This window comes from Orcinus orca, chromosome 7, assembly GCF_937001465.1.
Source record: "Orcinus orca chromosome 7, mOrcOrc1.1, whole genome shotgun sequence".
NCBI lineage: Eukaryota > Metazoa > Chordata > Mammalia > Artiodactyla > Delphinidae > Orcinus > Orcinus orca.
Window position 1 is genome coordinate 49,123,179 of NC_064565.1, and position 25,950 is coordinate 49,149,128.

The following is a 25,950-nucleotide window of genomic DNA, read 5'->3' on the forward strand; positions in this document are numbered from 1 at the left end:
AACTTATTTATTTCCATCATTCCTCTCAGACTGTCAATAACGGGTTTATATACTAAACCCAAATCCAAAGCAAATCCTTCCAAATGTACACAATGTTTATTAAATACGAAAACATCCTGATTCTGGACACTTCTGTCCTGCTAACTACACAAGTAAAATGAACAGCTCTATGCAGTCATGTATTTGGAAAAGTCATCTCCACCCCCCACCTCGGGCACCAAAGCATATTGTATCAATGTGGATTACTTTGCGTGAAAACTAATTGTCAAATAATGGTTAGATTTACAATAGAAGTAGAACCTTAATGAATCAACACCATTTAGGCAAATAACCCTTTTCAGCAGTCTTTTATTTTTAAGTCATTTGAACTAAGGGAAGGCATATTTTCCCCACTGTTAACTCTGATGCATACTTCCTCATTTTTTATGCTAATATGACAAAACAGGCTACTTAACCACGTCTGCATGGAATAATACACTATTTCATCAAAATCTCTCACTATGATGTTCTACTTTCCAGTCACACCTCATACCTTTTATTTTTCCTTCTCTTTCACTTCTCTTTGACCTCATTCCAGACTCCAATCCCTTGACTTCATTTTTCCTGGCCTTTTATTTCTCCCTTCTTCATCCAGCCTGGATACCATACCCTCGTTTCTCTGTTGCATCCACCTGGCCAACTCTGACTCCTGGGGTCTCTTCCTTTTTTCCCTCTTTTTCAAAATTAAAAAAAATTTTTTTAACTTCCAGCTTTATTGAAATATTTTGAAATATAATTGACATATAACATTTTGTAAATTTAAGGTGCACAGTGTGTTGATTTGATGTATATTGCAAAAGGATTACCACCATAGCGTTCCATCTTGTCACATAATTACCATTTCTTTCTTGTGATGAGAACATTTAATATCTACTCTCTTAGCAACTTTTAACTATATTACACAGTATTGTTAACTATAATCACCATGCTCTATATTCCTCAGAACTTATTCATCTTATAAGTGGAAGTTTGTACCCTTAAACCACATCCCCCCTTTTCCCCTACTCCCACCCCTGGTAACCACGATTCTGCTCTCTGTTTCTATGAGTTTGGCTCTTTTAGATTCCATATATGAGTGATATCATACATATTTGTCTTTCTTTGTCTGACTTCACTTAGTATAATGCCCTCCAGATTCACCAATATTGTTGAAAATGGCAGAATTTCTTTCTCTCTCATGGCTAAATAATATTCGTGTGTGTGTATCACATCTTCTTTATCCATTCATCCATTGATGGATACTTAGGTTGTTTCCATACCTTGGCTATTGTGAATAATGCTGCAATGAACATGGGAGTGCAGTTATCTCTTCAAGATCCTATCTCCATTTCCTTTGGATATACACCCAGAAGTGGGATTACTGGATCACATGGTAGTTCTATTTTTAATTTTTTGAGGATGGGGTCTCTTCTTTCTTCTTCATAGTCTCCTTTCCCTCAATTCTAGTGAAGTAGCTGAGGGCAGGTAGAGGAAATCTATTAATTCTCTTGATGCTTGCCTCTACTAATATATGGCTTTTAATTTCATCTGGGCCCAGTAAGCCTCTTCTGCAGTCTTTTTATTTTGTCTTGGTCATTATCCTCTCTCATTCCCCACATAGAATATTTCAATTTTTTTATTATGCTCTTCAAGCTGAAACCCCATTTGACACTTGTCTTTCTCGGCAGAAAACCTCACCTTCTACTCAATAGGAAAATAGGGGCCATCAGGTGTAGACAAACATCTTCAAAGACTTATCTGCTCTCCCTTCCCTTTCACACAGGTCTTTCTCTTGTCCTCAGAGAGGAATGCATGCTTCCTCCCATCCCATCCAAACCTAGTTCCTCTTTATGTGGGTTTAGAACTGCACCTCTCATCCCATCTGCTCCAAGATTTTCTTCCATTAATGACGCCCCATCTCTCCCCGGCATCATCAACTTCTGTCCATCGTTTTTAGTTTTTGATGTGTTTTGTTTTCTTTCCTCTAAGCTTCTCAACCTGTGAATCTCTTTCTGCTCTCCTTTGGGAAAAAATCTTCTTCAACCCTCCTTCTCTCTCTAGCTATGGCCCATCTCTACATACTTCTCAAGATTTCATGTTCTCTATTTCCTAATTTCCCTTTCATTTTTCAGCTCACTCCCATCTGGATTCTGGTGATCTCCTGCATTTCCATTGGTTAAAATCACCAATGTTTTCCTGATTCCTGGATTCCAGTTTTATCTGACTTTGGGTCTATTGTTGTTTAGCAATTGGAGCAATATTGACTTGACCCTACATTGTATTAAGAGGGTATTTGGCCAGGGAACCAGATACCCTCTTAGGACTTCTCAGGACTGACATCAACCCACATAAGGTCCCTGGGGAGGGTCCTGGGCTGGGCACTGCTGAGCTCCCTTGTTGTGAGATAAGTTAGGCCTAGATAACTTTAGACCAAAACAGAGGAGGAGTCCTCCTCTGTGAATTTCAGGTCCCCTAGGCCCAGGAACGGGAAAAATGGGATGAAGAGGAAAGGCTGATGAGGAAGACCAGTGAAAAGCCTCGTGCAGATAATCCAGGAAGCAAAAAAGGATAGAGGTCTGAATTAAGACAGCTGGCAATGGAGATAACCAGTTCATGAGAAGTGTGGGGAAAAACTGACAGAATTGTTGGATTAGAGAGATGAGAAAGAGAGAATTTAAGGATGATTTCTGAGTTTCTAGCTTGGGAAACAAGGGGTATATTGTCTTCATATTAATTCAAGGAGAATATAAGAAGAAGAACTGTTTGGGAGAATAGAAAAAAAGTCTCAAATTCTGCTTGTGATTAAGTTAGCTTGGGAAAAAAGAGAAATAGGTGTATACTAAATTTGTTGAGATGTAATATTGTGAAAATTTCTGAATTTAGACTCTACAGGAAATCAGAGTTAACTTTGTACAGATCATGAGGTCTAATTAAAAAAAAAAGTCTTTGATATATATAGTTAAAATTTGTCTTTTTAGATAAAAAGTTGTTGAGCAAAGACCTAACAATTAGGTCTTTGTTTCTCCAAGAGGGCTTTAGGATTAAATGAACCTAAGAGAAAGGAACCTGAATCTCTGGCTTTCCCTAGATTCAACTCAGCAGAGGGGTCAGGACTGGGGGTTGCCAACACTATTTGCAGAGGAGATCTCCCAGATAACGAAACATCTTGGCCTGGGATCAGGGAAGGGAACATTCTGTGAGAGGATAGTCATTGGTAGCACTTCTAAATTTGTCCCCTATACCTGATCATTGGGTGTATTTGCCTGCTTTTTTAGGTGCCTGGTTTTGAAATATCAATTTTGTCAGACCACATGTGGGTGGTGGATTAGTTAGGAAGATTGGAAAAAGTTGTCTTCAGTTCCTCTGAGACATTTGGAACAGGGGAAATGAGGAAGGGAACACAATACAGGCAGTTCTGATCATGTTGAGAAGGACTTTCATGGAGATTGTTCAGTGGGAGTTAGAAACATAAACTAGATATTTGAACTACTGACTTAGAAGTGGTTGATGAATGTCGTGGGGTGGGAGGTGGTGTACTGGATCTCCTGAAGGGAGCACACAGAATGAGAAGCAAGTGGATCATAGGTGGAATCCCTGCTGATCCAGTAGTTTAAAGAAACGCTGAGTCAGAGGAATCGAAAAAAGAGCCTAAAATCAAACATTCAGAGATGTAGGGATGATTACGCTTATTCTTTTAAAAATGCACACAAAATCTTAAGGATGCCTTGCTTTACAATAGCTGGACACTTTATTTCTTGTCATGCTATATGCCTAACATAATAAAGCCCAATCTAGAGATATTTTTTCCCCAACAAGGATCAACAACACTTTTACTTAAAAAATAAAATGACTTTATTATAGCATCACTACTACATATACCTGTACTTTTTGCATCCAGTTTGTTTAGTTCTTTGAAGAAAGTCTTAACAACTAAAATTGTACAGATCATAGAGCAAGAGAATTACTTTAACAAATTCAGTAAAAAATAGTTCAGGACAACTGTACTATAGAGTTTTAGACTATACTAACGTTGTCTTAGAAATTTATTTACAATGTTATCATAGTATAAACACTCTAAATTTTAAAATAAATCTGTGGATTTTATACAAAAATATTCTAAAGTACAAGTATAAGTTAAACACTGAATAGAACATTCATCATATGCAGTAGAAGCTATTATTAAGAATATATTCTAGGTGGTAAAATTCAAAACGATAACCACAAGACTGTTTCCTAAACCATTCCTAATTTTAAATATTTTAGTAGTAATCACAAGGTTTAGAGTTTCATGGTAAAATTTTCATTTTTACAAATGTGAGATACACAGTTACCTTCACAGGCCTCTTTTCTCTTTAGCTTATGTAAAAAGGCAACAAAGTAATAAAAATTTCTTAGTCAGAAGTTGCCATACTATATAAGTATATTAATTGTGAAATTTTCGAAAAGTCTTATCCTTAGCTGATTCCCTTTAAAAAGAAAACAGTTATATGTTGTACATAAAACAAAAAAACACATTTCAGAAAAATGTTAAGTACTAAATCTTTTTTTAAAGTCTTTTTTTTAAAGAAAACTATGAACAGAACAAAACATTTGCATTTAAATAATTTTGGTGTGAAATATCTTTGGAATAGTATAAGAAACTCTTGCCAAGAGGCACCATTTTGCTGTTTACATGTTTCATTGCTCAATAATTTCCCCCAAATGCTACAAATGACTATTTTAAAACAATGTTGACATTATTTACAGTTGTGTTTTTACCTTGAGGTACTAATTTTGCATTTGGCTCGGATGTTCTTAAAAGGTAGATCTGTGACCTAGTAATATGCCAGTTTTGATTTCCTAAGACGTTGTGTTAAAATACCATTAAAATATACATATCCTTATTACCAACCACATTCTTACAGAGAAAAATGCACATTAAACATTACCTTATGAACAATTTGGACTTTAGTTCCAACTTTGGTTCCTTTTCATTCTATTAAGTAGTTATAAACATGGCATTTGTGGTAATTGTGTAATTGTAGATACCAGGATAGCAATTAAACAAAAAAAGAAAAAGTACTTAAGACTTCTACGTTGAAACAGAGTAAACACTGACACTGGGAAAATTTTAAATGGCCCATTTTTCCTAAACCATCAGTGCAAATTAGCAAACCTTTAGAAGAGTTTAGTCATGGAAAGAAGGAAGCATAATTTCATCTTCATTGGCTCCTTGTTGATACCGAACTGAAGAGAAGCCCACCCAGTGCAAACGGTTCCTTTGGAAAAGGAACCAGATCAATCCGCTGATGAGAGCTAAGAAACTTAGCACAGCAAATGTGATACCCATTCCTCTGTAATCAGGGCCTAGAACAGGGAAAGGTTTGACAGTGGAGGAGAGAATATAAAAGTGATTATTATTGATTTTATACATTAGGCTCTATGTCACATATGTAAACACTGTACAAATTAGATACAATAAGTACCTGATTGTTTCATAGTGTGAACACAATTCAAATTCATCATCAGATACTTAAGTGCTTTCTTTTCCAATTTAACTCTTCATTCAAATCCTCTTCATTGCTATAGCAATTTTCTTCCAAAGAAATTAAAGTGCTATCATTATTCTCACTTCCCTTCCCATCATCTCTGAGACAATCATTCCCAGTATATTACCTTACTTTGATAGCAAATTGCTAAAAGTTGTAAATGTTTGTGTTTGACTTACCTAGTGCCAAATAAAGTATTATTTGCTTTAAAGGAATTTAAGCCTTTAGGATGACCTCATTTAGCTCCTTGCTATTCAATTTCAAACACTGTCCCAGGGCCCTGTCTACATGCTGTCCAGATGGACTCATTTTTTCCCATGGCTTTAATACCATCTCTATGCTGACCTCCCTTCTCTCTCATATGTCCAAAGGCACACACCGCACATGCCATGTGGATAGCTCATCTCCACATGGATAGTTCAAAATGCCAAAACAGAAGTCTTGGTTTATATCACTCTAACCCTGCTCCCCCCCAAATATCTTTTAGTCACTCTCCATTCCACTCAGAATGGAACCTGAACTCTTGACTCAGGATTCCAAAGCCCTAAGTGTCTGGCACCTGTCTACTTGGCAGCTCTTCCCTGAGGCCACAGCAGGTTGTTCTGTCTTAGGCGCTCTGCTCCAGCTGGCACCTCTGCCTGCTATGACTCCTATCCTGGTTCCCAAGGCCTTTCCGATCTCAGCTTCAATATCTCCTGCTCTAAGATGTCTTCTCTGATAACCTGATCTAGAGTAGTCAACCTCCTAGTCTCCATTATATAGAGTTTATAACTATTTGATATTTTCCTCTCTTTTAAAAATAGACCTGCTTGGTTACTTATTATGTCTTCCTCCATTAGATTGTAAGCTCTGTGAGAAAAGGAATCTTATCTGCCTTGTACATGGGTAATAGCTCCACACATAAAACAGATAATCTAAATATTTGCTGAATCAATGCATAAATATATAGATACTGGTCACCTAGAATTAGGGTTTTATTTTTAATATTTGTACACCAAACTGAACATTTTATGCTAATCTTTAAAAATGTTGATGTGAAAATTTTAGAGCTTATTAAGATTTTTGTGGTTATTTTATGTATCAGTTATGATGAAATGGAAGTTCAAATTATGATTTCCTATAGATACTCAGGACATTTTAAGTAATTAAATAGTTTTACATTGTTCTTAATTATGAGTTTTATGGGAATGAGGAGAAAGGAAACACACTGCAGAATTAGACCTTTGAGTTTTTACATGTTTGAACTATGGAATAAAATACATCTTAACATTTTCATAGAAACGACCTCCCTAATACTCTGGCAGCTTCCATTTTTCTTAGGAAAGAATACACAAAGTTTGGACAGTTTAGCACTTTCCTCTGGGAGTCCTAGACATCTTTTGCATTTACTGTCATTTGTAATCTATCTATTTTTCTGAGGAAAAGAATCTATGAGTTAAGATTGTTTGGATATACTCTAAGGACTAAGTACTTTAGGACAAAGTACAAAACTTTGCACATAATCGAATTGTACAATTATTTCCTGACCTATTTTGCAAAGTGTTCCTTAAGGACAGGTTACATACTTACCCAAGGGACTTCTGCAGACAACTCTTCCATAGCCACGTGAACATTCAACTTTTATCCAAGTTTCATTTGAAGCTAACAAAATGCTACATTGTCCACTGCCACTCTTAAATTTATTTGCCCATTTGACAAATGTCACTTTTGATCCATCTAACCAATTCCAGGACTGATCTAAAGAAAGAAATTAAGTATAACTATGTTTATTGCAACTAAATTACTAAGGTTATAAGGTGCATGGCTCATATAATTTATTTCCTTAGAACTGTGCTGTGCCACTATTTTAAAATGAAATTTATTGAAAGTGAAAAAATTAAAATCAGTCCATCACCTGCACTTGCCACATTTCAAGTGTTCAATAGCCATATATGGCTAGTGATTACTACGTTGGACAGAGTAGATATAGAACAATTTCATCTTTGCAGAAAGTTCTGTTAGACAGCACTGATGTAGAATATGGTGCTTTGATTAAAGTGCAGAATGCCTGTACATTTACTGTGTGACGGATAGACTTCTAAAGACCTGTATCCCTTTTCTCTTGCTCTTTGCCCCCCTCCCCCATTAAAAATCATTCCCAGTGTGCTGCTGGTGGGCGAGGAAAGGTACAGCGGGGTCCAAGAAGGCCTCCTCACCGTGACTCCATTTTTGCTTTCCAGCTGAGGTTGCACCACCTTGTGGTGATAGTATAAACACAATTTATAATTCATTTAGATGGCCAACTTTGAATTCACTGACTTTTTGACACATACTTAATATTTTGGAATTCACATTTATTTTAATTATTTAGAATTCAAATTTGCATAAAATGTGAAGCAGACTTCCTATTCTTCTATCAAATTTGTACTCTTCATTCTTTATCAATTCCAAGTGTACTGAAACCCTCTATCTATTACGCCTTACTGAAAAACTCTTCCACAAACCTTTTTGAACCAAATTTCTGCCATTTTACTAAGCTAGTATGAAAAAAAAAATCACCATTAACACTTAATTTAGGGCTTCCCTGGTGGTGCAGTGGTTGAGAGTCCACCGTCAATGCAGGGGACACGGGTTCGTGCCCCGGTCGGGGAAGATCCCACATGCCATGGAGTGGCTAGGCCCGTGAGCCATGGCCCCTGAGCCTGCACGTCCGGAGCCTGTGCTCCGCAACGGGAGAGGCCACAACAGTGAGAGGCCTGCGTACAGAAAAAAAAAAAAAAAAAACCCAACCAAACAAACAAAAACAAACAAACAAAATACTTAATTTAGCTCTATGGTAAAAAATGTTCCAAGAGGGAAGGGAACAACAGGAAGAGAACTTCTGAATAACAGTTAAAAGCTACAAAAACACTGTGTGATAGACACTAGAAATCTAAGGGTTCCTGGTGGGGGACACGAGGGACACAGATATTGCCACAGGAGAAAAACAAATTCTGTTGACCCAAGTATCTTAAGCCTCTAAAACAATTCCAGTTGATTTAACCTGATTTTCTATTTCATTAGTGTTTCCATCATTACTAATAAGTCACCTGTTTATTCATTAGGAGTTTATGAGCCTCTAAAACAGCAGATCTAGTTTATTCATCACCAAGAAGCATTGGAATTAGCCACCACTTGACATTCTTTAGTGAGGCTGACTTGGTATTTAGGACAAGTTAGAACTCTCTTTGCACACTGTACATACGGATATGTCATTTACCGGCAGAAAGTTGAGATAATCCAAGCCAAACTCTCATGGTAATGTTATTATTTTCCCTCATCAGTCTGCTCACAAATTTATTCTCATCTTCATCCTTTATGGTAATGATAGTTGCAGAATGATCTGTTGAAGGAAAACAAACCCAAGCCAATTAGCTTTATGCAAACTAGGGAAGTGGTTTATTCTCAACCAGCCATTTGAAAAAAACTATCAAGATCACGAAGATATTCAAACTTGACATGGAATGTTCTTAAAATCTGATATTTATTTCAGATTTTTAAAAATATAACATTAATAGCTTCTAAAAAAGTTAGTAATGTTCTAGATTGAAACTTTGCATATAGAAATTTTACATTTCCTCAAAATGTTTACCTGCTAATATTTTTGGATCTTGGAACTACGTAACCAGTGAGACCTTTCTGTATAAACAGCAAGTCATAAGAATGGGGTATGTAATGGTAGAAGTCTGTGCTCCCCTATAGACTTTCAACACTCTCTCCTCAACAACCAGTTCTGTATAATAACTCAGCTTTAACTTTGCTTCTGTTAAAATGAAAATGAAAGCAAATAGGTTTGGGATGTCAGAGAGCATTGGCCTTCCTTTTAATATTATTTTATACATAAGAGTACTTGGTCATCCATTGTAAGTTCCTATGGCACTGAATGAGTGAGTATTCTTGAAGTTTGAGAGGTTGCCCTAAACCCACAGAGATAACAGTGCTATCACCAGCAGCAGGCAAGGGATAGAAACAAAATAATAACTAGACTTGGAAATCCATCCTAAATGGAATCAAATAGTCTTCAACCCAAACAAGCTTACCCATACTTGAACTAAAGCATTTCTTTTGTGGTGTGAAGTATTTAAAGAAGGGCAAAGGAAAGGCTTTTCTCCTCTACAGATCACCACAGTGTGCAGGTACTTTACCTTGTTTAATACTACGTAATCCTGTAGAAAAGGTATTATCACTATTTTACAGATGTAGAAATGGAGGGGCAAGAAGATTAAGTAAGTTTGTCAGACTTTCATAGCTAGACAGCTTTAGAAATAGAAAGTCAATCTCAATCTTTCTAATGATAAGAGTAGTTACGAATGCTCTCCATTTGCAGAGCTCTGTGATAAATTAGCACACATTATCCCATTTCATTCATTCCTACAACAACCCAACCTTTACCCAAACTTTGAAGTGAGTACTATTTTCATTCTCATTGTTCAGAGGAGAAAGAAAAAATTATGTAGCTCCCACAATATCATTCAGCTTAGTTAGTATGGAAGCTGGGATTTGAACCCAGACCTGTCTGTCTCCAAGGCTTAAGTGCTTAAACCCTACACTACAATGACAGTAAACCTTTTTTTCTCCTTTAGGAGCAAAAGGCTTCTGACTTTCAGAACATGTATATAGAGCTCAAAATAGTTCCTATCACGTGTAACATGTATAACACACAACAGTTCCCACACAAAAGTTTCCATCATGTAGTTAAGCAGTAACAAGGAGATTTTTAAATCGGTAAAGTGTCTCCACAAGTTAGTAAAATAAATAAGATAAATGTCATCTGCCTGCCTAAACTGAGACCCAAGGATGCAGGTACTTGAAATACTCTAGGTGGTCTCCCTAGAAGTCGTTTCACAGTTTGACTACCCGCCAAGTTTCTCATGGGAGGGAGCCAATCATTGCTGCTCTTTCATTTTAGTTAAATCTGAAGACAAAAAGTCCTGTCCCTTATAGTGTTCAGAGGTGTGGGCCATTCCTTTTGCAGAATGGATGAACAACCCCTACTTCTTAGACTTTGTTACCCTGGTCAGGCTAAGCTTACTTATTAATGACTAGGTAATGAAAAATCTACAATTTTGCATTTACTGCTTAACTAACTTTACAAAAAATCAGCTTCTTAATCCTTTCATTTAAGCATATCTAGCTATATTTAAAACGGTTTCATGTGTCAGTATTTTCACATATTAGTTTACTTAGCAATTTTTTTGGTTTTGTTTTGTTTGTATGTTTGTTTGTTTTTGCGGTACGCGGGCCTCTCACTGTTGTGGCCTCTCCTGTTGAGGAGCACAGGCTCCGGACGCGCAGGCTCAGCAGCCATGGCTCACGGGCACAGCCGCTCCGCGGCATGTGGGATCTTCCCGGACCGGGGCACGAACCTGTGTCCCCTGCATTGGCAGGTGGACTCTCAACCACTGCGCCACCAGGGAAGCCCGATCATTTTTTTTTAACATCTTTATTGGAGCATAATTGCTTTGCAATGTTGTGTTAGTTTCTGCTGTATAACAAAGTGAATCAGCTATATGCATACGTATATACCCTCCCTCTTGCATCTCCCTCCCACCCTCCCTATCCCACCCCTCTAGGAGGTCACAAAGCACCGAGCTGATCTCCCTGTGCTATGCGGATGCTTCCCGCTAGCTATCTATTTTACATTTGGTAGTGTATTTATGTCAATATTACTCTCTCACCTCATCTCAGCTTACCCTTCCCCCTTCCCAGTGTCCTCAAGTCCATTTTCTACGTCTGTGTCTTTATTCCTGTCCTGACCCTAGGTTCGTCAGACCATTTGTTTTTTAGATTCCATATATGTGTGTTAGCATACAGTATTTGCTTTTCTCTGACTTACTTCACTCTGTTTCACAGACTCTAGGTCCATCCACCTCACTACAAATAACTCAATTTTGTTTCTTTTTTATGGCTGAGTAATATTCCATTGTATATATATGCCACATCTTCTTAATACATTCATCTGTCAGTGGAGACTTAGGTTGCTTCCATGTCCTGGCTATTGCAAATAGAGCTGCAGTGAACACTGCGGTACATGAGTCTTTTTGAATTATGGTTTTCTCAGTGTATATGCCCAGTAGTGGGATTGCTGGGTCATATGGTAGTAATATTTTTAGTTTTTTAAGGAACCTCCATATTGTTCTCCATAGTGGCTGTATCAGTATACATTCCCACCAACAGTGCAACAGGGTTCCCTTTACTCCACACCCTCTCCAGCATTGTTTGTAGACTTTTTGACCAGTGTGAGGTGATACCTCATTGTAGTTTTGATTTGCATTTCTCTAATGATTAGTGATGTTGAGCATCCTTTCATGTGTTTGTTGGCAATCTGATTATCTTCTTTGGGGAAATGTCTATTTAGGTCTTCTGCCCGTTTTTGGATTGGGTTGTTCGCTTTTTTGATATTGAGCTGCATGAGCTGCTTGTATATTTTGGAGATTAATCCTTTGTCAGTTGCTTCGTTTGCAAATATTTTCTCCCATTTTAAGGGTTGTCTTGTTTATGGTTTCCTTTGCTGTGCAAAAGCTTTTAAGTTTCATTAGGTTCCATTTGTTTATTTTTGTTTTAATTTCCATTTCTCTCAGAGGTGGGTCAAAAAGGATCTTGCTGTGATTTATGTCATAGAGTGTTCTGCCTATGTTTTCCTCTAAGAGTTTTATAGTGTCAGATCTTACATTTAGGTCTTTAATCCATTTTGAGTTTATTTTTGTGTATGGTGTTAGGGAGTGTTCTAATTTCATTCTTTTACATGTAGCTGTCCAGTTTTCCCAGCACCACTTATTGAACAGGCTGTCTTTTCTCCATTGTATATTCTTGCCTCCTTTATAAAAAAATAAGGTGACCATATGTGCGTGGGTTTATCTCTGGGCTTTCTATCCTATTGCATTGATCTATATTTCTGTTTTTGTGCCAGTACCATACTGTCTTGATTATTGTAGCTTTGTAGTATAGTCTGAAGTCTGGGAGCCTGATTCCTCCAGCTCCATTTTTCTTTTTCAGGATTCCTTTGCCTATTTGGGGTCTTTTGTGTTTCCATACAAATTGTGATTTTTTTGTTCTATTTCTGTGAAAAATGCCAGTGGTAGTTTGATAGGGATTGCACTGAATCTGTAGATTGCTTGGGGTAGTATAGTCATTTTCACAATGTTGACTCTTCCAATCCAAGAACATGGTATATCTCTCCATCTATTTGTATCATCTTTAATTTCTTTCATCAGTGTCTTATAATTTTCTGCATACAGGTCTTTTGTCTCCTTAGGTAGGTTTATTCCTAGGTATTTTATTCTTTTTGTTGCAATGGTAAATGAGAGTGTTTCCTTAATTTCACTTTCAGATTTTTCATCATTAGTGTATAGGAATGCAAGAGATTTCTGTGCATTAATTTTGTATCCTGCTACTTTACCAAATTCACTGATTAGCTCTAGTAGTTTTCTGGTAGCATCTTTAGGATTCTCTATGTATAGTATCATGTCATATGCAAACAGTGACAGCTTTACTTCTTCTTTTCTGATTTGGATTCCTTTTATTTCTTTTTCTTCTCTGATTGCCATGGCTAAAACTTCCAAAACTATGTTGGATAACAGTGGTGAGAGTGGGCAGCCTTGTCTTGTTCCTGATCTTAGAGGAAGTGTTTTCAGTTTTTCACCACTGAAAATGATGTTGGCTGTGGGTTTGTTATATATGGCCTTTATGTCATATATGTTAAGGTAGCTTCCCTCTATGCCTACTTTCTGGAGAGCCTTTATCATAAATGGGTGAATTTTGTCAAAAGCTTTTTCTGCATCTATTGAGATGATCATATGTTTTTTCTCCTTCAATTTGTTAATATGATGTATCACATTGATTGATTTGCATATACTGAAGAATCCTTGCATTCCTGGGATAAACCCCACTTGATCATGGTGTATGATCCTTTTAATGTGCTGTTGGATTCTGTTTGCTAGTATTTTGTTGAGGATTTTTGCATCAATGTTCATCAGTGATATTGGCCTGTAGTTTTCTTTTTTTGTGTCATCTTTGTCTGGTTTTGGTATCAGGGTGATGGTGGCCTCGTAGAATGAGTTTGGGAATGTTCCTCCCTCTGCTATATTTTGGAAGAGTTTGAGAAGGAGAGGTGTTAGCTCTTCCCTAAATGTTTGATAGAATTCGCCTGTAAAGCCATCTGGTCCTGGGCTTTTGTTTGTTGGAAGATTTTTAATCACAGTCTCAATTTCAGTGCTTGTGACTGGTATGTTTATATTTTCTATTTCTTCCTGGTTCAGTCTTGGAAGCTTGTGCTTTTCCAGGAATTTGTCCATTTCTTCCAGGTTGTACATTTTATTGGCATGTAGTTGCTTGTAGTAATCTCTCATGATCCTTCGTATTTCTGCAGTGTGAGTTGTTACTTCTCCTTTTTCAGTTCTAATTCTGTTGACTTGAGTCTTCTCCCTTTTTTTCTTGATGAGTCTGGCTAATGGTTTATCAATTTTGTTTATCTTCTCAAAGAACTAGCTTTTAGTTTTATTAATCTTTGCTATTGTTTCCTTCATTTCTTTTTATTTCTGATCTGATCTTTGTGATTTCTTTCCTTCTGCTAACTTTGGGGTTTTTTTGTTCTTCTTTCTCTAATTGCTTTAGGTGTAAGGTTAGGTTGTTTATTTGAGATTTTTCTTGCTTCTTGAGGTAAGACTGTATTGCTATAAACTTCCCTCTTAGAAATGCTTTTGCTTCATCCTGTAGGTTTTGGGTTGTCATATTTTCATTGTCATTTATTTCTAGGTATTTTTTGATTTCCTCTTTGATTTCTTCAGTGATCTCTTGGTTATTTAGTAGCATATTGTTTAGCCTCCATGTGTTTGTATTTTTTACAGCTTTCTTCCTGTAATTGATATCTAGCCTCATAGCGTTGTGGTCAGAAAAGATACTTGATATGATTGCAATTTTCTTAAATTTACCAAGGCTTGATTTGTGACCCAAGGTATGCTCTAACCTGGAGAATGTTCCATGAGCACTTGAGAAGAAAGTGTATTCTGTTGTTTTTGGATGGAATGTCCTACAAATATCAATTAAGTCCATCTTGTTTAATGTGTCATTTAAAGCTTGTGTTTCCTTATTTATTTTCATTTTGGATGATCTGTCCATTGGTGAAAGTGGGGTGGTAATGTCTCCTACTATTATTGTGTTACTGTCAATTTCCCCTTTTATGGCTGTTAGCATTTGCCTTATATATTGATGTGCTCCTATGTTGGGTGCATAAATATTTATAATTGTTATATCTTCTTGGATTAATCCCTTGATCCTTATGTAGTGTCCTTCTTTGTCTCTTGCAATAGTCTTTATTTTAAAGTCTATTTTGTCTGATATGAGAATTGCTACTTCAGCTTTCTTTTGATTTCCATTTGCATGGAATATCTTTTTCCATCCCCTCACTTTCAGTCTGTATGTGTCCCTAGGTCTGACAGTGATCTTTTTTTTTTTGACACTGATCATTTTTAATGGCTATTTCAATATTACATTGAGCTCATATATCATAAAATACTTAACCATTTCCCCACCACTTGGCAATTGGGTAATAATGCTATTATAATTAGTGAGTGCTTTAGAAATATTTTCAAAAATAAAATCTTTGTTTTAAAGGGTTTCGTTAAGAAAAATTCCAATGATTAAATTACTGAGTCAAAGAAAGTCAACACATTTTAACTTACCAAGCTCTGAACAAAACCGTCTGGCTTCTGAGAAACTGTGCAATGCCTGATCAGATGTGTAACAGTGGTCCCTGTACTGAATCCACTGTGACTCATTCCCTTTTACTGCTGGACATCTTGATGAGTATGTATGAGAGGACACCTCTTTAGCTGTAAAAATGTTAGACATAACTGTGAAAATGCACAGAAAAAAACGACTGACTTTTAAAATCTCATTAAATGTCACTGACACTGTGGTTGACACTGTGGTTCCTGTGGGTAAGAAGCATTCAACTCAATACACATCGGAGAGAGCTACAGCCCACACTTGCATTCTTGTTAGTTTTGGGGATACCATTTTTAAAACTGAGAATACAAAGGAAAGTACTTAGCCCTCTAAGATGAATTTAGACTAAAGTAAAAACAGTTGGAAAGACAGACTAGGAGAAGAAGAAAAGACAGCCTGGGTAGACCTGTAACTACTTTGAAATAATAATTAAAATTCTTTATTTCTTTGGATTCCTTTTTATAGTAATAATAAAAACGTAGTTGTACCTCGCCATAAAAAAAAAATCACACCCACAAGTGAAAATTTGGTAATTTGTTTACAAAGCACAACAGATCAGCACAGTAAAATCTGTCTCAAACAAAAGAAGTGTAGCTTCGCAGCTCTTAACAATTCCCCTTGTTTCCATTTAAACTCTTTAATTTTTAATTGTGCTGTGTAACACAAGAAGCCTGTGTAATGAAGCCTGTGCCCCTTAAGACCATTGTTAATTCCAACAGAAGAGAGTATGAGAACTGGAAAGTAAATTGCTGGCATCCTGTTGGTGGGGTACAGATTATCTGAATCAAATATCTGACGTCGTATGGCCAGTAATCTCAACCCAAACCATTGTTCTGTATGCGTTATGTATGGTCTGCATATCCTTCAGTCACTGAAGGCCTCTTCTGCTTTTTTATCCTTGTCACAGTTTGGTAGAATTCTTTTTATTTATGATCAAGAGACTTCAGGATGGCTCTCCATTCCTCCTTCTGCTTCTCTATCCTCTGTTTCTCCACCTGGGCTTGTTCTTTTTTGAAATCTAGTTATTTGATTGGCTTCTGCCTGCATACTTCCCACTAATGCCACTAGTTTGAGTTCTAAGTCTTCCTTCAGTTTGACAATTGATTACTCCTGGGTAAGTTTCCTAGTTGCAGATGACGTTTGGTCATCTGCAAATTCATCTGCAAAGTGTGTAAGACTTGTGACAATTCTTCATTAGTGCTGCCGGAGGAGGAAGACGGTATTAGCAAGCTCTTGATTCTACCACATTGTGAATATAGTTTCTTTGCCAAAAATATACAGCTGGCTACTCCTTCATTGCACAGGCAGTAATGTGTGTTGCTTCATTAGATGCAAAACATGTTGAACATTGGCTACCAATGCATGGCTAGGACAAGTGGACTTTTATGAATGGGCTGGCTTTAAAAAAATTCTTCTTACACTGGGAACGTATGGAAATGCCTTATCTATCTTCAGAGTCTGTTTGTTTCTAGTCCAGGCTGCAACTGGGCTGTTTTAGACTGCATACATTTTCTTTCCTTACTGTTCTTCATGAAGTTTTGCTTCCAACTCTTGCATTGTGGTAAGTTTGTTATATTCCTCTCAAGAAGATTCAACTTTTTTGAAAGGGGTAAAATACACCCAACATAAAATTTACCACTATAACTATTTTTAACTACCGTTCAGTGGCATTATTGTGCAAACATCAGCACCACCCACCTCCAAAATTTTTTCATCTTGCAAAATTGAAACTTTGTTCCCATTAAATAATAACTCCTCATTCCTCCCTCCTCCCCGCAACCACCATTCTACTTTACGTCCCTGTGAATTTGGCAACTCTAGGTACCTCATATAAGTGGAATCATACAGTATTTGTCCTTTTGTGACTGGCTTATTTCACTAAGCATAATGTTAATGTCTTCAAGGTTCATCCATGTTGCATTATGTGTCAAAATTTCCTTTCTTTTTAAGGCTGAACAATATTCCACAGGATGTACACAGCACATTTTGCTTATCCATTCATCTATCAATGGACACTTGAGTTGCTTCTACTTTTTGGCTATTGTGAATAGTGCTGCTGTGAACATGGTTTTACAAATATCTGTTCGAGTCCCTGTTTTCACTTCTTTTGGGTACATACCCAGATGTGGGATTGCTGGATCATACAGTAATTCTATGTTAAGTTTTTTGAGGAGTCATCATACCATTTTCTACAGTGGCTACACACCATTTCACGTTCCCACCAGCAATGCACAAGGGTTCCAATTTCTCCACATCCTCACCAGTACTTGTTATTTTCTTTTTAAGATCCAGTATAAGTTTGCACTTGTATTCGTTTCCCAGGGCTGCCATAATCAATTAGCACAAACTTGTTGACTTAAAACGACAGAAATGTATTCTCTCATAGTTCTGGAGACTACAAGTCTGAAAATAAGGTGTTAGCAGGGTTGGTTCTTTCTAGAGGCTCTGAGGAAGGATCTGTTTCATGCCTCTCTCCTAGCTTCTCGTGGTTGCTGGCAATCCTTGGCTTGTAGCTGCATCACTGCAATCTCTGCCTCTGTTATCAAATGGCCTTCTTCCTGTGCGTCTGAGTCTCTCCTCTTATAAGAACACCAGTCACTGGATTTAGGGTCCATCCTAATCTAGTATGACCTCATCGTAACTAACTACCTCTGTAAAGACTATTTCTAAATAAGGTCACATTCTGAGGTTCTGGGTGGACATGCATTTTGGGGAACACCATTCAACCCAGTACATCACTGAATTTGTGTTTGAGCTGTTTTCATTCTCCTTTATCCTATAAAATCGGTTTCTCTAACACAGATGTCCTCTCCATTTCTACATACTTTATCATATTTCTCATGTATTTCAATTGTTTTTCTAAAAGACTAAATTTATTTTCTATACCTAACAACTAAGATGTCAGTTCTTGATTGTGTCTTTATTCCTCATTCTCTATATCATTCTCCTTTTCTTGTATTCACTTGTATATCTAGATAAGGTGTTCACATTTTCTTCTGCTTAAATCTGTTGAAATTCCAAATGTTAAATCTTCTCTTGAGGATTCTTCAGAACAGAAAATATGGTAAGCACTGAGAGAACCAGAAGCTTCAGATAACCACATGGCCACCATCTCGTGGCCTGCCCAGAGCGCCTCTGCAGCTTGTGTTGTAGGTTCTTGTGCTCTTCATCATGATTCATACTCCACCCACCAGGGACGACCCCAGGTCCAGTCCCTGATGGAAGGGGCTCTTTCCTTAGATTTTAAGGATCCTACATGTTTGGAAAACATTTAGTTACACAAAACATTTCTTTACTATAGAAACTCTTTACTATAGAAACTTTCAGAGCCATCAATATGGTAAATCATAGAGGTATTTCCCAAATTTCTATGCTGTGGAACCCTTTTTTAAAAGAAGCATCTCAGCCTTTGAAAAACATTGCTAAGTGAAATTAAAATTCACAAATTCTAGAGTAAAACTCATCTAGTGACAGAACAATTGAAAGTCTTTGAGAACAAATTCCCTGAATGGGCATATCATATTTGTTTCTCTTCACAAAGTATCAAAAGTATTTTGATAGGACTTGTGAATAAACCTTATTTAAAATCTACAAAAAGTTCCTTTGAGTATTTAATCATGTGCATAAAATAAATGTCATGTTTCAGTAAATATACAGTTATTTGAAATCAAGTCTTACATTTTGTAGGTTTATAACAAATAGCACCATCCTTAACAGAGTTGCATTTTTCATGTTTCCAAATTCCTTTTGGATCCAAGACAACACAATTTCCAGCAGATTTTTTATCTTTCCATGGGATGTAGTCAAAGGCGCTGCCATCAGACCATTCAAAACTTGATTCACTTCCCTGTGTTAAGAATAATAGAGATAACTTGAATTCAGATGTATGACTTCAAAAAGAACATTAAGAAGAACATGCATGGAGAGAGAGGCATGGACATATATACACTAACAAACGTAAGGTAGGTAGCTAGTGGGAAGCAGCTGCATAGCACAGTGATACCAGCTCGGTGCTTTGTGACAGCCTGGAGGGGTGGGATAGGGAGGGTGGGAGGGAGGGAGACGCAAGAGGGAAGAGATATGGGAACATATGTATATGTATAACTGATTCACTTTGTTATAAAGCAGAAACTAACACACCATTGTAAAGCAATTATACCCCAATAAAGATGTTAAAAAAAAAAAAAGAAGAACATGCATGCTATAAAAAATACAGGGACGGAGTGTTAATTATTTGCTTACAAGTATTGTAGATCTGGACCTACTTGTAAAATCAGGGATTTACTTTTGATGCATTGATCTGAGACATTTGCTCTGGCGTAATTTAAATAGGACTTTAAAGTTAGAGACAGGGTTACTATATCTCTAGATTTGTTTTTTTTGTTTAAAGGATGAGTTTATATAACACTTGAAATTAGATGACATGCAAATGTCTTCCATTTGTCACAATTACAGATTTACAGTCTCAACCTTCACATTATTCTAAATATTGTCTTTTATGTTTTATAGTTTTGTGGTTTGTGTCTCTGGCTAGATTTTTTCATATTACAGAAGTCATCAACCAGCAGGGGTCTGGAAGAGAAAAATACTTCCCAAGAAACTCATACGGGAAGATTAGTTTTGACTTGTTCTTGATTCTATAATCCTAATTTGCCATCCTTTTATTTTCCCCACTTTGTTCTAAAGATTATTTAAATTAGGCCTTCAATTCTAATCTCAGTAGATGTCTATTTTTTGTATACTAGACATCATTATCAGTACATGAATATACTAATTAATAGGGTTCGAATAGTGGTACAAAAGATGTGTTTACCTGCAGAAAATTATTTTCAAATTAGTGTTAATTTCTAGGGGGAAAGTGGGGAGAAAATATACATCTATTAGTCCTAATGTTAAGAGTTTTACTTGGCACCTTATACAGTATAAATTTTGTGCTAATAATCCTCTATTAAGGAAAATATTATCACCCCAATTTTACAGATGAGGAAATAAGCTTGCAAAGGTTTAATAACTTGCTTGTGATCACCCAACACGTAAACAGAAGACCTGCCACTCGTATTGGAACTCAGGTTTTTCTGATCCTGTGCTATTCCCTTTTCACCAGCTCTCCAACTGGTCTATCCTAAATAGGTTACAGGGGTGTTGTTGAGACATTAATCTACTAAGCCCTTGGGATGGCTTGGCAGTGTCCAGGGCAGCTGCAGTCCTGGCCATTTGCCTAGATCACTCTATAAATATAATTTTCCATTTGCTCTATGTTGTGAAAAGATAGAAAGCACTATGGGATGCAAATGTAATCCGAGGACTTAATCTGATGTTATACTTTGAATTAATATCTTATGCTCAGATTTCCAGCCCTCTAACATATCTGGAAAATTTCTGGAAAACAAAACAAGACTTACATCATGACTTGAGAGCCCAACCCATAGTGGAAATCCATCGCGCTTTACAATATCTTCCAGAAAAAGCTGGCCATTTTGGTCATGAACACTTGCCAAATGACCTCCACTTTGCGAACATGTATTTAATGCTTCATACCATGTTACCCTTCTTTGAATAACATTATAAATACCATCTTCATGTGGAATAAACCGTGGCAGAGTAGTATTATAGTCTTCCTTGTAGTCAACTGTAATATTTAAATTAAAAGTGTGAGTGATTAAATTTAAATTATTCAAAATACATATTTTGGGTAAGGTTGGACATGCAATCATTTCAAAAGTTAAATAAAACTGGGGCATCCCTGGTGGTGCAGTGGTTGAGAATCTGCCTGCCAATGCAGGGGACACGGGTTCGAGCCCTGGTCTGGGAAGATCCCACATGCCACGGAGCAACTGGGCCCATGAGCCACAATTACTGAGCCTGCGCGTCTGGAGCCTGTGCTCCACAACAACAGAGGCCGCGATAGTGAGAGGCCCGCGCACCGCGATGAAGAGTGGCCCCCGCTTGCCACAACCAGAGAAAGCCCAGGCACGGAAACGAAGACCCAACACAGCCAAAAATAAATAAATCAATCAATATTAAAAAAAAAAACTTCCTCCCCTGAACCCTTGGATAGCCTTGATCAGATACTTTAAAAAATAAATAAATAAATAAAAAATAAATAAAACTGGGCCTCTTATTAATAAGGGAGGTCAAATGCATACTTTCTCTTATAGCCACAGCATATATAATAGGCTCTTAACTATTACAATTGTCTGAGTGATTAAAAAAAGGGATAAACATTGTCTTTTATTTAAGGAGCTCACATATTAGTTGGGCACAGAAAACAACACCACCTGAAATGAGGGCAAAACAATTAACCACTAAAATATGTGTGACTGACTAGAGAAAGAAAGAGTCATCTGAATTAAGGGAGTCAGAAAACCTGCTTGATAAATTAGATCTCCAGACTTTAGGTTAGATGAAATTAGGACCAAAAAGAAATAAGGTAACCAGAAAGTCAGCTAAAAACAAACAACAGTAATAATAAAACCACAATGATGGTATTTCAAAAGGACACAGAAGCCAAGTAAAAGAGCTCCCAATGGCCAAATCTGAAACAATTTGAGCAAAATATTAAATAATATAGTCTATTAGATTATAACCCAAAGTATAAAATAAGTAACCATGAGTCTGTGCTGATATAAATAAATGATGAAATAAATTTTTTTTAACGGGAGAGAATAGACAAATCTCCTGTGTAGAATTCCAAGTAACTTATATAGATACTTCCCACCTCAGGAAGGTAGAGAATAACTCTCCATTCCACAAGTAAGGACTGAGTATGGTAACTTCCTTACAAAGAGTATGACATGGAAAGGGGGAAGAAGAGTAACTCTGCAGTGGGGAAAGCTAATGAATGTTACCTAGACCCAGGTGATCAAGGTTAAAATCAACAGTGATAAGTAAGTCATGCTGACAGAATATACCCTTCACAGGATGTGATGAGAATGACATTTTACCTCTGTGGTTTTTTCCCTAAACCCCAAACCCATAACCCCAGTTTAATCATGAGAAAAACATCAGCCAACCCAAACTGAGGGACATTCTACAAAACACATGACCAGTGCTCCTTGAAATTGTCCAAAAAAGCAAGAAAATCTGAGAAACTATCACAGCTGAGAAGAACCTAGGAAGACATGAAGACCAAGTGTAACACAGTATCCTGGATGAATTCCTGAACAGAAAACCAACATAAAGTAAAAACTAAGAAAATCTGAACAAGGTATGGACTTTAGGTAATAATAATTTACCAACATTGGTTTATTTGTTGTGACAAGTGTACCATACTAATGTTAGATGTCAACAACAGGGGAAACTGGTTATGGTATATATGGGAATTCTCTGTAGTATCTCTGCGACTTTTCTGTAAATATAAAACTATTCTAAAATGAAAATTTTATTTAAAAAGGAAAGAAAAAAGAAGGTAGAAGACATCATGACAGGAAAAAAAACCATAAATAAAGGTGCAAATGAGAATGGGTATACACTGTACATGGGACAGTGAAGAGATCAGCGTGACAGGAAAAGATACTTACTGAACCAAAAATGGGGAAAAAAATGGAGACTGAGAGAATGCCTAGAATTTTAGAAGAGACTCTGGTTTCTAAAAAGTCTCAAAAGCTTACATGAACTCAAAGCAATTAATAATAGGGAATCCCTGGAGATTGTTGATGGAAATGGTGCATCAGAAAGTTATTCTGCAGGACTGTGGAGGGAGAAAATGGGCCTGGATGCAACTGTGATGGGCTCCATGTTAGCAGAGGGCTTAGAGCAGAATGGCCATAGGAACAGTTTTTAAGCTGTGAAAATTTAAAAACTGACATGCATTTAAAAATACACGTATTTAAGGAATTAGGCAAGGTTGAGAGACATTCACTTTCGGCCTGTAATGTCAAAACTCTACCCAAACACACTTCCTTATTTATAGAAATCTTATCCAGCCTTCAAGGCCCAACCAAGTTTTTCCTCCTCCTCAGTACATTCTTTGTTTTCATTATTCCTGTTTTCATTGGTCTCTTTTGACTTCCCAACAAATGTAAGCCTGTACCAAATAACCTAAGACTAACCTGCATAAAACAGTGATAAACATTTAATGCTGTCTCCCCAACTACATTTTATTCCTTGAGATCAAGACCATGACACCAGGGAGTGTGTCTTTTCCTTCCTCTGTGACGTCTACAGCGCCTCTCATAGGACTGAATACAAGGGAGCCACTCAAAAAGTACAACTGCATGATTCCCGCTAGTGAAGCTAATGACTTTACATTCTCTTTCCCTGGAGTAGAAACCCTACATTAGCATACTTACCCATTTCAATTTTGCAAGCCAGAATGCTGTGCTGGTGAAAGTAAAGTATGTCTTCAACAACATTGAAGGTTTGAATATCCCAGAAACCATCAGTATTCAAGCCAGCAAAAAACTTGTCATTTTTTACAGCTGGTCTTCCTGATCTCCAGTGTGTATATGACAGCGTGGTCTTATCAGACCACATGAGAGAATTATCTAGAAAAGAAACACTTTTTTCTATGCTTAGAGATTAAATCAAGACTTGAGTTACACTTATGAGGTTAATATTTCAAACTCAACTAATTTTCTTTCTCCTTTCACCACCTTCTAAAAGGTTGTATAATTATGTGTATCCCTCTAAAATATTTTCTAACAGTAAACCATGCTTATTTTTAATATAGAAAGTACACATTATAAACATGAAAATTTATATTTATTTATCATTCTACCATCCTGAAATAACTTTACATTTTGTTATTTTTTTCATCCAATATTCATTTTTTCCTACATATATGTTTAATTGTAATGGAAATTAACACAATTATTTTATTTAAAAAATTAACATATATAAAACTAGTGATAGAAACCTCTTCTCTGGACCTACACTGTGCACAATTTATGTCAATTGATTTTTGACAAGGGCGCCAAGACAATTCAATGGGGAAAGAATAGTTCCTGGGACAACAGGATATCTACATGCAAAAAAAGTGAAGTTGGACCTTCTCCTTTCACCATACAAAAAACTCAAAATTGATCACAGACCTATATGTAAGAGCTAAAACTATAAAACTCCTAGAAGAAAACTCAGGAGTATGTCTTCACGAGCCTAGGATAGGCAAAGTCGATAGACACAAGTGATAAAATAAAAAATAGACAAACTGGGCTTCATTAAAATTTTTAAAGTTTTTGTGCTACAAATTATACTACCAAGAAAGTGATGAGAGAAAATATTTACAGATCATTTCTTTGACAAGGGACTTATATCCAGAATACATTAAAAAGTGCTTAAAACTCAGTAATAAAAAAGACAAATAATTTAAAAAATGGGAAAAGGATCAGAATATAGATTTCTCCAAAGATAACATACAAATAGTCAATAAGCACACGAAACGATGTTTAATATCATTAATCAATAGGGATATGAAATAAAAACCTCAATGAGATACCACTTCGTACCCACTGGGATGGCTATAATCAACATAACAGATAAAAGCAACTGTTGGCATGATATGGAGAAATTGGAACCCCTAATGGACAATGATACAGCAGCTTTGGAAAACCATCTGTTAGTTCTTCAAAGAGTTACACAAAGACCCAGCAATTCCACTCCTAGGTATATACCCAAGAGAAACAAAAACATATATCCACATAAAAACTTGTACATGAATGTTATTCATAATAACCAAAAAAGTGAAAACCTAAATACCCATCAACTAATGAATGGATAAATAAAATGAGGTATATCCATACAATGGGATATTATTCAGCCAAAAAAGGAATGATACTTGCTACAGTGCCACATGCATAAACCTTGAAACCATTATGCTAAGTGGAATAAGCCATTCACAAAATAGTCACATATTATATGATCTCACGTACATGAAATACCTAGAGTAGGCAATCTGTAGAGACAGAAAATAGATCAGTGGTTGCTGAGGGTTGGGAGAGGGGATGGGGAATGAGGAGGGACTGCTAAATGGGTATGATGTTTCTTTGGGGGACAGCGATAGTTGCACAACCCTGTGACTATACCAAAAGCCACTAAATTGTACACCTTAAATGGCTGAATTGTATGCTACGTGAATATACCTTACTAAAGTTTTTGGTAAAACAAGTTGCTAGGCCTATTAAAATTATGAATTGGTATGAAGAGTGATGTCATTATTACCTACACATACTCCTTGTTGTCCTGGTTATTTCTTCCTTTCACTGATTACCGTCTCCCATGGCATTCTACCTAAACATCTGCCTGCAGCCATGATACACAAGGAATCTGGTACATGTGATTTGGTTCTTGCTTGCTGCTTTATCTCACCTCATGTCTTTGAGTCCCTCTCTCCCTCTCCCCCAATGTTAATAAAGTTACAATTTTCTGGCCCATGCGATGGGCAATGGTATATTTCTAAAGCTGTTATAACAAAAGAGTCACTTTTTCACTTGGCTTGAAATATCTCTCAGTTGACACATGGCTTCTCTTAGTAATTTCTATTCGCGGCCCTACTTTTGAAGAGTCAGAACTTTAAAAAAAACCAGAATCCTTTGTATAGGTGGTATATACAATTAAATAATATTTAAGCATATTTAAGTGATAAAAAACCACTATGGATATAAATTAAGCCAGTAAGAATTAGTTTTAAGCCAAATTTACTGTTTGCTGGAAATATCTTTCT

At 36.6% G+C, this 25,950-nt stretch overlaps 1 protein-coding gene and 1 pseudogene across 2 annotated transcripts in view; both read right to left on the reverse strand.

Moving 5' to 3' along the window:
* LOC101278050 (CD302 antigen) overlaps positions 1–25,950 on the reverse strand; it is a 129,214-nt gene that overhangs the window by 29,463 nt on the left and 73,801 nt on the right. The window contains exons 29-35 of one of the 2 annotated variants that reach the window (XM_004266283.3): positions 23,582–23,776; positions 20,693–20,919; positions 18,969–19,137; positions 15,245–15,394; positions 8,785–8,907; positions 7,116–7,283; positions 3,690–5,364 (exon numbers count right to left, since the gene is read on the reverse strand). In XM_004266283.3, the coding sequence (XP_004266331.1) occupies positions 5,186–5,364; positions 7,116–7,283; positions 8,785–8,907; positions 15,245–15,394; positions 18,969–19,137; positions 20,693–20,919; positions 23,582–23,776 (1,211 nt within the window). In that variant the 3' untranslated portion in view covers positions 3,690–5,185. Of the gene's footprint in view, positions 1–3,689; positions 5,365–7,115; positions 7,284–8,784; positions 8,908–15,244; positions 15,395–18,968; positions 19,138–20,692; positions 20,920–23,581; positions 23,777–25,950 lie in introns of those variants that run through there. The other variant, XM_004266281.3, reaches the window with a different exon arrangement.
* LOC125964947 (centrosomal protein of 57 kDa-like) lies at positions 15,405–16,997 on the reverse strand (annotated as a pseudogene).